Source organism: Podarcis tiliguerta, assembly GCF_965153285.1.
Source record: "Podarcis tiliguerta genome assembly, chromosome: 13".
NCBI classification, from domain to species: Eukaryota; Metazoa; Chordata; class Lepidosauria; order Squamata; family Lacertidae; genus Podarcis; species Podarcis tiliguerta.
In genome coordinates, this window is record NC_139546.1 from 41,699,856 (window position 1) to 41,713,179 (window position 13,324).

The 13,324-nt window shown below is 45.3% G+C and overlaps 2 protein-coding genes across 2 annotated transcripts; both read left to right on the plus strand.

Annotated features, from left to right (window-relative positions):
- Positions 1 to 4,333: 4,333 nt before the first annotated feature.
- On the plus strand, positions 4,334 to 5,269 carry LOC310662252 (olfactory receptor 2J2-like; the record flags this gene model as incomplete). The annotated part of the gene is made up of 1 exon (XM_083409025.1): positions 4,334 to 5,269. The coding sequence occupies one exon, from the start codon at positions 4,334 to 4,336 to the stop codon at positions 5,267 to 5,269; it is 936 nt and encodes a 311-aa protein (XP_083265151.1).
- A 3,770-nt stretch (positions 5,270 to 9,039) lies between these two features.
- LOC310662253 (olfactory receptor 2D2-like) lies at positions 9,040 to 9,969 on the plus strand (the record flags this gene model as incomplete). The annotated part of the gene is made up of 1 exon (XM_083409026.1): positions 9,040 to 9,969. One exon carries the CDS (start codon positions 9,040 to 9,042, stop codon positions 9,967 to 9,969), a length of 930 nt encoding a protein of 309 aa, XP_083265152.1.
- Positions 9,970 to 13,324: the final 3,355 nt, after the last annotated feature.

Consider the following 13,324-nt stretch of genomic DNA (forward strand, 5'->3'; position numbering starts at 1 on the left):
TTGATAGCCATCATGTTATAGTTTAATCAGAAATGGGAACTATGTAACTTTTGCATTTTTCTTCCCTCAATAAAATGTAAATATAATGCAAATGGAAGAAAAGATACATTCAATGCTCCTTGGCCACCTCAAAAATAAGCATTAAAAAAACACTCACACAGCAGCTGAGGATTACTGCAGAACGCCCCCCCTCCCTTTAGATAATTTTTGAATGCAATTTATTTTCTTAAGACAGAATGCTTGCATAATTTGCATAATTAATTTTTGGAACAAAACTAGCACCTTCCTTCAGTCTTCTCCTGCAAATTGGGATCATAGCCACATTACACGCTCTTAAGCAGTTTATTTTAATTGCTTTTAATCTCCGTTAACAATGTGAACATGAAAAATGATGTCATTATTTCACCGAAAGGGAATACAGAGCTTCAGAAATGGTTAAGGTAAATATCAGCTGGTGCTTATAGTAATGTTTCAAAGTAGGCAGACAATTGAAGCCGTCCTATTTTTAAAACACTTTCTCAGGTCTTCACTGAGGCTGAACCAAACAGCAAACTATTTCAATTTTGATCCCAAAGTTGTTCAAGTATTTCCTCTCCAAAACATTCCTCCACGTTAATAGTGTTGTGATGAGGAGAGGAGGAGCCCATTGTGTGAGAATTTTGTATATTTGAGAAATAATGTCCTTACCTAGAGGCTTGGACCATTCAAGAAGTTGTTCAAAACTATTTAGGTTACATAGTGCCTGAGGTCATATACTTGTTTGGTTTAGAACATGCATGACCTGGTATATCTATAGCCAGCTACAGGCTATGTCACTCAATATAAAGTTAATTTCTGAAATAGTAAGAGGATTGTGATTATTTTCTTAAAAAAACAGTTAATTTGTAGAGCCCCATTTGAGTGTGCTCATGTTTCAACCTCTTGTATTTTATGAATTAAGTTGCTGTTTACTATATGTTTCTCTTCTAAAATCTCATTTCTATCATTTATGAGCATTTCCCCTAAGAAAACTGGAGGCAGATTTTAAGGGTTAAGTTTCCAAGATTTTATTCCAATCCTTGGCAAAAAATCTGTGTGCCAATATCTCGTTCCTATATCTTTTTAAGAGGTTCCATAAATCTCTAAATTGCCACTCAGCAATATAGTGTACACTTTAGAACATGGGTAGGCAAACTAAGGCCCGGGGGCCAGATGCGGCCCAATCGCCTTCTAAATCCAGCCCACGGGTGGTTTGGGAATCAGCGTGTTTTTACATGAGTAGAATGTGTCCTTTTATTTAAAATGCATCTCTTGTGGGGCCTGCCTGGTGTTTTTACATGAGTAGTATATGTGCTTTCATTGTGGGGCATAGGAATTTGTTCATTCCCCCACCCGCCAAAAAAATTATAGTCCAGCCCCTCACAAGGTCTGAGGGACAGTGGACCGGCCCTCTACTGAATAAGTTTGCTGACCCCTGCTTTAGAAATTAATCATGTTCTCTCTCTACCCCTTTGGTTTAAGAAATTTTTAAATTGTGTTAATGACCTCAGAGCTTCTGGTTTTATATGTTTGTTAATAATAAAACTCGGTTTTTTGTGTTAGGTCAGTTTGAGTTATGGTTTTGGGGGAAATTCCTTTGATCAACAGATGGAAGTTGGTTGAAATTCCTATTTCATATGGTAACCAATTTTATTCCCTCTATATGATGTTGGACTACAACTTCCATGACCCCTGACTTAATGACCATGCTGCTTAGAGTTGGTGGACGTTATCAGATTCAGTATGCCTCTGAATGCATCATCCTTCCTGCTCTGGAAAAAGAAAGCCCCAAAGGTGTATCCCCATATATTTCCCCTCCAGTACAGCACCCTGGGGTGCACCTTGCCTCTGGGCAGCTCAGGATGAAGAGAGCTCTGGCAACCCCTGCTTGCTCTCACTCTCGCTCTCCCCCTGCTTTTGTGATCATTGACCTCCCTGAGACAAGAGGCAACAACAACAACAGGTTGATAATGATGCAAGGGAAAGCACAAAGGGGGTTGGAACAGTCCCCATGGCATAGGTCCCCTGCCTTTCATTATCTTACTGAATCTAAACCTTCATAAAATAAGAAGGTCAGAGAGAAAATAAAAAACAGCCTGCAGCCCATCTCCATAATTAATTCCAATGGGTCTTCAGTAGGCAGCTGCAGATACTTCACACTTCTGTGCTGAAGGAGGAAACCACTAGGCACAAGGCTGCCAAGATCCTGCCACAAGCCATCTTTTGGAAGCAGCACAGAGATCACTGACCTCCATCATTGGTGCACGTTTGGAAAAAAATGGCACAGGTCTCACCGCATAATTACTGGTAGTTTCGACAATCAGCTTTACTGTTCAGTATCCTGCCTTGGAAAGTGAAGCGAAGCCCACTTTCTTGAGGAGGAAAATCAGAGAGAAGCATGAAGGTAAAGTCCTGTTCAGCCATTTGGAATTGAGATTGGTGTGCATGGGAGGGAGGGAGGTCCATTCCTATCATTAGGCGGAGTGACAATGGGCCACAGATGCTGGAGAACAAGCAACAGTGGTGAGGTGCTGGAGAACAGCTGTGTGTCTTGTGCCCCCTTGCATTTCTGTCCCATCACTAATGTCAAAATCAGATTCAACCACTGGTCTAGTTGATTTCAGTACATGGCAGTACAGTTAATTAAAGAATTTGTCACTTTTTAATATATAAAAGTTCTTAAATAGTTTATATAAAATAATACTAAACATTCACATAGAAATACTTATACAATTTACCAGACTGATCTCTAGCTGATTGAAATTTGATGTTCAAGAGTCCTGGACAGTGGTGGAGGAAGGGGGGCAGTGTCCTCCACATTTTCTTCTGTTTTTAAAAGGGGAAATATGAGGGGACTGTGAGGTTGCTTGGAGCAGCGGTGCAATGAATTCAGGGTGGGCAGGGCAAGGGGAGCCAGGGAAAGAACTGAAGGTTTCAGCTGTGGTGGAAAAATATTGTCAAACAGCAAGTCTGCATTTCACTGATCAGTAGGTCTGCCCATCGAGAAATAACAGAGTGGGAGAAATATGATCCATTAGTTTCTCAAAGGCAGTCAATACTCAGCTTAACAGACATGGTGCCAGGCCTCGCCACCACATTTTGTACTTTGCTGCATCTCTCCTGGAAAAAAAATCATGCAGATGCCTGAGTTCTTACATGGTCAGACTGCTGCTGATCCCAATGGAACATATCTTCTTGCAAATACGAGTTTTAAAAACCAGGTTATTGCATTAGCATCCAGACTTTGAAAATTTTCATATATGCAAGAGCAGGAACCTTTTTTCTGATCTATGGAGAGTGAGGGAAAGATCACTCTTCTCCTTTTGGTTTCATCTTCGTAAGAGAGAATCTTGCCAGTTAAAGGAGAAAGAACATTCTCTCAAGTCAGTGGGCACGACCACGATGCGTACAGCCTTCGCTTCCTGTGTCTGAGTGGGAGACTGAGACTGGAGTCACAGGGCGATGTTCTCTGAACAAGTTCTCTCCTTCAGTGGACAGCCAGATGCCGCCTTTCATTTAAGGACCAAGGCACGCTGGTTTGAGGGTTGTGGGGAGAGAAGAAGGGGTGCCTAGGTGATCTCTGCAGCCCAACTGGTATGAGGGGAGAGAGAGAGATGGTTGGGGGGAGAGGAGGGAGGCGAGAAGGAGCAAAGTGGGATCAGGACCAGCAACAGCATCGCCTGCATGGCTTTCATTGGGGGGGGGGGGGTTGGCTATCTTTGACAGATTTCAATTTCGGGGGGGGGGGTGACAAAAAAAATTCCACACCAGGTACCACCTAACCTTGCTATGCCTCTGGTCCTGGGGAAAGGATAACTGTTCAAAATATGTTGGGCTTTAGTGACATATAGACATACAGTGGTACCTTGGGTTACATACGCTTCAGGTTACAGACTCCGCTAACCCAGAAATAGTACCTTGGGTTAAGAACTTTGCTTCAGGATGAGAACAGAAATCGTGCTCTGGTGGCGTGGCGGCAGCGGGAGGCCCCATTAGCTAAAGCGGTGCTTCAGGTTAAGAACAGACCTCCGGAACAAATTAAGTTCTTAACGCAAGGTACCACTATATAGATAGATATAAACAGTGCTGGGGGTACACATGGGGTACACATTACTGGTACCTTCCCCCCCAATATTAAAAGTGTACTTACTGTAATATCTTCATGGTGAGTACCGGCACCTTTTTAATTTTTTTAAGCGTTGGATATAAATCCTGGTGTTCAAGCAATCTCACCCCTCTCAGTTCCCAAAGAATGCTACAGTCTCTCATTGTCACTGCTTTCCCTGCCATTTTTTCCCACCAGTAGGAGACCAACATGGGGAAGGAAAACATCACCTCGGTCACTGAGATCGTCTTGATTGGACTCACCAACCACCGAAAGACGCAGATTCTGCTCTTTGTGATCATCCTCATCATCTACTCCCTCACTCTTATGGGGAACTTGGTGATCATCTCGCTGGTGTGGACTGACTTGAGACTCCACACACCCATGTACTTCTTCCTCACCAACCTCTCCTGCCTGGAGATCTGCCACATCACCTGCACTTTGCCCCCGATGCTGGCAAATCTCATGAGCCAGAATGGGACCATCTCTTTCACTTGCTGTGTGGTCCAGATGCATGCCATTGGGTGCCTGGGCGGCACCGAGTGCATTCTCCTGGGTGTCATGGCTTACGACCGCTACTTGGCTATCTCCCACCCACTGCTATATACCATCCTCATGGGCAGGTGGCGCCAGGTGCAGCTGGCCTCAGCCTCCTGGGCTGGTGGCATCATTGTCTCTACAACAAACATCATTTGCGGCCTCCGCCTCCCATTCTGCGGCCCCAACCACGTCAACCATTTCATCTGTGAGCTGCCGATTGTGTTGAAGTTAGCATGCGCCGACATCCATTCCACAGAGATGATTGTATTTGGAACGTCTGCGGTGGTGATCCTGACCTCTCTGGCTGTCATTCTGGCTTCCTACGGGCTCATTTTGTTCTCTGTGCTGAAGATGCACTCAACCACTGGACTGCGCAAGACCCTCTCCACGTGTGTGTCCCACCTGGCGGTCGTCACCCTGTTTTACAGCACGATAATTGCTGCATACGTGAAACCCCCGTCAGTGACGGACCCCGACAGCGACAAGAAACTCGCTGTCTTTTACATCGTGGTCACCCCTCTTCTCAACCCAATCATCTACACCCTGCGCAACAAGGATATTCATGCAGCAGCAGCAAAAGTCCTGCGCAGAAGGGGCTTGGAATAAGATGCTGACGTCTCGTGACATTAGTCCAGGTGTTGTCCAGTTTCTGCCAGTTCCCCTTAATGAATGCTGTGCCAGAAAGGCTAATGTGCTTTGTATTTGCATATCAAGTCTCTGCTCAGCCCTAAAGCCTAGTCAGAAGACTTAGGTTTTGAGCAGTCTCCCTTACTCTTTTGTTCCCACAGAAGCAAATCACAAGCCTTATTTGTATCTTCAAAAGGTTGTGTGGGGGCATACAGGGTATCAGGGTCATAGCTCAGTGGCAGAGCATGTGCTATTCATTCCAAAAGCCCCAGGTTCAAACCCTGGCATCTCCAGGTTGCATTAGGAAGGACCCCTGCCCGAATCCCTAAAGCGCCAACGGCAATACATCATCAGCAATAATGATCTTAGTGGACTAATAGCTTGACTCAATACAGAGGAATAAGGGGGGGGGAGCAAAGGGGCCATAGCCGCAGGTGCATGATTTTGAGGGGGAGTGAACCAGACACCCCAACGCAGGGATCCCCATCCTGCCCTGCCTACCACTGGGCGTCTCTGGGCCCCAGATCCCAGCTTTGCCTTGCCACCACATCCCTGGCCTCCTCGCTGAATGGCTGCCTGGCAAGCGTCAGGGGGATTCACCTGCCAAGGGCTGATTCGATTGGCCAAGCTCCCCGCAGTGCGGGTGGGCAGACATCCAGTGTGGATCCACATGGCACTGGTGGTGGGTCTGTAACCTAAAGCATCTGTAACCCAAAGTACCACTGTACACTTTAGAACATGGGTAGGCAAACAAAGGTCCGGGGGCCGGATCCAGCCCAATCACCTCCTAAATCCAGACTACAGATGGTTCGGGAATCAGCATGTTTTACATGAGTAGATTGGTATTCTTTTATTTAAAATGCATCTCTTATAGGGCTTGCCTGGTTTAGGAAATTTTTTTATTGTGTTAACGATTTTGGAGCTTATAGATTTTTTATGTTTGTTGATAATAAAACTAGGAATTGAAAGAAGAAAAAATCAGTTTGTGTTATGGTTTGGGGGGAAATTCCTTTGATCAACAGATGCACGTTGATTGAAATTCCTATTTCATATAGTAACCAATTTTATTCCCTCTATATGATGTTGGACTACAACTTCCATGACCCCTGACTTAATGACCATGCTGCTTAGGGTTGGTGGAAGTTATCAGATTCAGTATGCCTCTGAATGCATCATCCTTCCTGCTCTGGAAAAAGAAAGCCCCAAAGGTGTATCCCCATATATTTCCCCTCCAGTACAGCACCCTGGGGTGCACCTTGCCTCTGGGCAGCTCAGGATGAAGAGAGCTCTGGCAACCCCTGCTTGCTCTCACTCTCGATCTCCCCCTGCTTTTGTGATCATTGACCTCCCCCCCACCCCCCGAGACAATTGGCAAAACAACAACTGGTTCGATAATGATGCAAAGGAAAGCACCAAAGGGGTTGGAACAGTCCCCATGGCATAGGTCCCCTGCCTTTCATTATCTTACTGAATCTAAACCTTCATAAAATAAGAAGGTCAGAGAGAAAATAAGAACAGCCTGCAGCCCATCTCCATAATTAATTCCAATGGGTCTTCAGTAGGCAGCTGCAGATACTTCACACTTCTGTGCTGAAGGAGGAAACCACTAGGCACAAGGCTGCCAAGATCCTGCCACAAGCCATCTTTTGGAAGCAGCAAAGAGATCACTGACCTCCATCATTGGTGCACATTTGGGCAGTAAAATAAGCACAGGTCTCACCGCATAGTTACTGGTAGTTCGACAATCAGCTTTACTGTTCAGTATCCTGGCTTAGAAAGTGAAGCGAAGCCCACTTTCTTGAGGAGGAAGATCAGAGAGAAGCATGAAGGTAAAGTCCTGTTCAGCCATTTGGAATTGAGATTGGTGTGCATGGGAGGGAGGGAGGTCCATTCCTATCATTAGGCGGAGTTACAATGGGCCGCAGATGCTGGGGAACAAGCAACAGTGGTGAGGTACTGGAGAACAGCTGTGTGTCTTGTGGCCCCTTGCATTTCTGTCCCATCACTAATGTCAAAATCAGATTCAACCACTGGTCTAGTTGATTTCAGTACATGGTAGAAAAGAGACACCATCATGTTATTTGCCTTAGGCAGCAAAACCTCTTGGTCCAGACATGCCTGAGGAATAGAAGAGCACATCTCGTTGTTTTAGCAGAAATTAATTAATTACTATGCCTCTTGTTTAAGTTGCTAATACTGTGGGCCTTTTGCTCAAGGAAAGTTCACCCATTTCAATTCAATTTATAGATTGGGGATTAGAATTTGTATGGGTTTAGGGTTAACCCAATCCCAGAGAACGGAGGACAGAAAAGCGTGAAGGAACCAATCCTATGGAATGGAAGTGGGGGGGAGTCTCTAAGTGCCTAGGAGTTCACTGGAGCTTTCTCCATCTTTGTGGTTGCAGGACCCATCCTCATGGTCCTCCTAGTAGTCTTGGCAATATTTTATAATGTGCAAAAATGTCTTCTTTAAAAAAGGAAAATCATTTGTCTTGCACATAACCATCTGACATGGTACAATGCAGGGCAGCTTTAACTTCTTGACTTAGCAGGTTGTAAAAACTGCTCAACGTGCAACCTGTGAGCAAGCTGGGATTAACTGCTAGGGGGTGAGGAGATGCTGGAAAAAGTTGCAGTAACATACAGATACCACATATTAAATTTATTTAATGTCACTCAATTAAAGTACATGGCACACACACACACACACACACACACACATTCTTAAGTAGTTTATATAAAATAATACTAAACATTCCTATAGAAAAACTGATAGAATTTACCAGACTGATCTTTAGCTTATTGAAATTTGATGTTCATGAGTGTCCCTGAGAAAGGAAAACTGTTCAAAATATGTGGGGCTTTAGTGACAGAGATAGCGATAGACATAGAGATATATATACAGTGCTTTTTTAGGGATACACTCATTTTGACTCAAGAAAATCACTATTTTATAGTTGAAATCAGGAAAAATAAATACAGTAAATGGAGAAAAGTACAAAGATTCACAAAATGTTTAGAAGTATGCATACCCCTGTCCCCCCCAAAAGCACTGGATCTATAGATAATATAAACAGTGTTTTTACTGGGGGTATACATGGGGTGCACAGTACTGGCACCTACCTCCCCTCAAAATGTTAAAAGTGCACTTACTGTAATATTTTCATGGTGAGTAAAAAAGTAAAGGGACCCCTGACTATTAAGTCCAGTTGTGGACAACTCTGGGGCTGTGGCGCTTTACTTTCCGAGGAAGCCGATGTTTGTTCACAGACAGTTTTTCTGGGTCATGTGGCCAGCATGACTAAGCCGCTTCTGGTGAAACCAGAGCAGCGCACGGAAATGCCGTTTACCTTCCCGCCGGAGTGGTACCTATTTATCTACTTGCACTTTGGCGTGCTTTCAAACTGCTAGGTCAGCAGGAGCTGGGACCGAGAAACGGGAGCTCACCCCATTTAGACCACAGGGCCACCCACCTTCCTCTTTCTTGGTGGGTACCGGCACCTTTTAATTTTTGAAAATTTTTAAAGCACTGGATATAAATCTTTCTGTTCCAGCAATCTCACCCCTCTCAGTTCCCAAAGAATGTTGCAGTCTCTCACTGCTGCTTTGCTTTGCTTTGCTTTGCTTTGCTTTGCTTTGCTTTGCTTTGCTTTGCTTTGCTTTGCTTTGCTTCCCCTTCCCCTTCCCTTTCCCCTTCCCTATTGCTAAAATGAGTTGTCGTTTTCCTGCCAGTAGGAGGCCAGTGCAGGGATGGAAAACATCACCTCGGTCACTGAGATCGTTTTGATTGGACTCACCAACCACCGAAAGACGCAGATTCTGCTCTTTGTGATCATCCTCATCATCTACTCCCTCACTCTTATGGGGAACTTCGTGATTATCTCGCTGGTGTGGACCGACTTGAGGCTCCACACGCCCATGTACTTCTTCCTCGCCAACCTCTCCTGCCTGGAGATCTGCCACATCACCTGCACTTTGCCCCCGATGCTGGCAAACCTCCTGAGCCAGAATGGGACCGTCTCTTTCACACGCTGTGTGGTCCAGATGCATGCCATTGCATGCATGGGCGGCACCGAGTGCATTCTCCTAGGTGTAATGGCTTATGACCGCTACTTGGCTATCTCCCACCCACTGCTATATACCATCCTCATGGGCAGGTGGCGCCAGGTGCAGCTGGCCTCAGCCTCCTGGGCTGGTGGCATCATTGTCTCTACAACAAACGTCATATGCGCCCTCCGCCTCCCGTATTGCGGCCCCAACCGCGTCAACCATTTCATCTGTGAGCTGCCGATTGTGATGAAGCTGGCATGCGCCGACATCCATTCCACAGAGATGATTGTTTTTGGAACGTCTGCGGTGGTGATCCTGACCTCTCTGGCTGTCATTCTGGCTTCCTATGGGCTAATTTTGTTCTCTGTGCTGAAGATGCACTCAACCACTGGACTGCGCAAGGCCCTCTCCACGTGTGTGTCCCACCTGGCGGTCGTCACCCTGTTTTACAGCACAGTCATTGCTGCGTACGTGAAACCCCCGTCAGTCACAGACCCAGACAGCGACAAGAAACTCGCTGTCTTTTACATCGTGGTCACCCCTCTTCTCAACCCAATCATCTACACCCTGCGCAACAAGGATATTCATGCAGCAGCAGCAAAAGTCCTGCGCAGAAGGGGCTTGGAATAAGATGCTGACGTCTCGTGTCATTAATTCAGGTGTTGTCCAGTTTCTGCCAGTTCCCCTTAATGAATGCTGTGCCAGAAAGGCTAATGTGCTTTGTATTTGCATATCAAGTCTCCGCTCAGCCCTGAAGCCTAGTCAGAGGTCTTATGTTTTGAGCAGTCTCCCTTACTCTTTCGTTCTCACAGAAGCAAACCACAAGCCTTATTTGTATCTTCAAAACATCATGTGTGGGCTGTGGGAATGTTCAGGGCAGCAGGAGAGGATATATTGTTTATTAATATCCTTCCTAACTTCTGCTGGCAAGTTCCTTTACTTATCAGAATGCATTCCCCCTTTACACAGCAGAAAACTAGTTGCAAACTCATGTGAGTTTCTTAAGACAATACACAATTCAATCTGGCTTGCCCAGATTGAAAGGTGTTCGAACATTTTCCTGGTAAGACCCCTTGAATTCCTCTTAAAAAAATGAAGACGACAGTGTCTTTATTCATAAGCAATTAAGAAAGAAAGCTTGCTCATGATCAGGCAGAGCACAGTGTGATACCTGAAGGCAGGCTTTAGACTTAAAGTTAAAGGTAAAGGTAAAGGTACTCCTGCCCGTACGGGCCAGTCTTGACAGACTCTAGGGTTGTGCGCCCATCTCACTCAAAGAGGCCGAGGGCCAGCGCTGTCCGAAGACACTTCCGGGTCATGTGGCCAGCGTGACAAAGCCGCATCTGGCGAGCCAGCTCAGCACACGGAAACGCCGTTTACCTTCCCGCTAGTAAGCGGTCCCTATTTATCTACTTGCACCCGAGAGTGCTTTCGAACTGCTAGGTTGGCAGGTGCTGGAACCGAACAACGGGAGCGCACCCCGCCGCGGGGATTCGAACCGCTGACCTCTTGATCGGCAAGCCCTAGGCGCTGAGGCTTTAACCCACAGCGCCACCCGCGTCCCGAGACTTAAAGTTACAAACGTATAAAAACAGGTTTACCCCATAAGGGAGATTTACCTAGTGACTGCAGGCTAGCAGTCCAGCAGTTCAAAGGACGAAAGGAAGATGGAAAAGACACAGAGCGGCAGCATGCCTTGGCCTTTTACCAGGTCTGGAAAGGTCACGCCTACCCACTAGTCAACCTGCCAAGAGCTGTATCCACTTGCCAGGCTCCCCGCAGTGCGGGCGGGTAGACATCCAGTGTGAATCCACGTGACTCTAGAACACTTTGTGCTCTTCCCCCACTCGGTGCAAGGGCTGGGCTGGCATGATGGGTTCTGTTCATCCTCTGTGCTGCACCCCACCATGCCACTATCCGTGTTTAGGATGACCCCCGTTTTTTGACATGATTTTTGAGTCAAAAAGCTTCATCTAATACACGGAAAAATACGGTATTTAGACTTTTTTTCATAATGTTGACATACCTATTGTTTTCAGCTCAATTTAAAACAATTTGAGAAACATTTTTGCATAACATTATACCTTGTTGCTTGCTTTCATGCAAAAGGATAACTTCTAGAACACAGTTCCCTAGAACAAGTTATTAGTGGACATCACCGGTTTGACATTCAGCATGGATTTTAGCCGTGTGTATTGTTGTGGGTATAATGATCTCTTCACTGTATGAAAGCCTGGGGAGAGAATTCTCTATCCAAACCTTTCCAGTTACTTAGCTAGCTTGGTCTTAACATTTTTTAGTTTAGAAAAATACCACGGTCTAATGTGTTTTTAAGGTGTTGAAATTAAACATTAGTGCTTATTTTGGAAATGCATTGAGTGCTCTATTCCTGACAGCTGTTCAGGTGAGATTAGATTTCATCAGTCCTCAAGCTAATTTCTACCATTCAGCCACAACTGTATTACACCAACACATATTGTAATATATAAAAAAATATATATAAGCCTGTACTCATTACTCTGTCTGTCTGTCAGTTGTTGTTTTTCTTGGATTGAACTGTACTAGAATTCAATGTGACATTTAAAAAAATGCAAATTTTCTATTTAAAAGAAAAGAAAAAACATATGCAGTCAATAGACAATTTCATCTTTTCTCTTATTTTTGTCGACTTCCCACCCCCTTTCTGCACCCCTTGCTGTTTCTCCCCTTCTTCTGCACCCCATCTATCAAATCATAACCACAATATTATAATCTAATTATTTCTGCTGCTCATAGCTCAAATCCTACTCGCCAGTTCATCATACTGCAATATTTATTTAAATAGTCTGAAAAAGGCATCCATTCTTCCATAAAACACGATTAATTTTGCTGTTAATTTTGCCAGTTCTGGATAGTCCATTACTGCATCTTGCTTATCCATTCTTATTTTGTTGGAGCTTCTTCTTCCTTCCATTTCTGTACATATAGAAGCCTAGCTGTTGTTGTTTAATATTTATGGGGGGACTTCTGCTCCTTTAATCCCTGACAGAAATGCTTTGAGGTTTTTCGATATACTCATTTTAAACATCTTTTTTTAAAAAAAACCTCATCACACACACACACACACACACACACAGTTGCCCAATAAGGAATGCATCTCCACCCACCAGGGTTCTCTTCACCCTCCACACATTCCAGTGTGCAACCACTACTTGCTGGACAGCAGGGGGGATGCCCCCCTCAGTATTAGGGGGACTTGCCCCTTGCTCAAATATATTGATGGGGGCTGAAGCACCTTCCACCCCCTATAGTTGGTGCCCTGGTTCCTTAGGGAGGGGGGAGCCCACCTCCCACATGCTGTACACATATGCACTGAGTCTCAGCCTGCAAAACCAATAGCGATTTCAATTTATACTTGGTTCCACACATCAATGCATTGTCTTCATTGGCAATTTGTTCCCACTTTGCACCATGGGCAGGTGGCTCTCCAGATGTTGCGTGTTGAGACCCCTCTTTGAAGAATAACCCACACAAGGACACAGATATTAAGTTAATGTTATTGGTCAAAATTTGGCCACAACTTTATTGATTGCAGAATGTGAGCGGTATTGGCTTAGGCATTGAATGGACCCAACTATATCCAACTCCTGCCCATTGCGCACAGAGTCCAGTAAGGGTAAACCACCGGAAGCGGGAGCCCTGTCGATGCATACCAACTCGAGTTCCCCCAGGTGTTCCCGTCGGGGTTGTGTCATGGCCCTAGCCCTGCCCTGGGCTTTGGACAAGATCCACAACCCCGGATTCCTTTAATGGAATGCCCTTAAGCTTGGAAGGTCAGGTGATGGCCACACCTCCCCTCCCCCATTATAAGGTCAAACAATGGCTAACCGCCACCCTAACAAAGTTGTGACGATTGCTATGAGGTAGGCGAAAACCAAATGGCTTGTGCCAATTTGCCAAGTGGAAAAATTCCTACCAGGCCCCTCAACAGCAACCAACCAAGGTC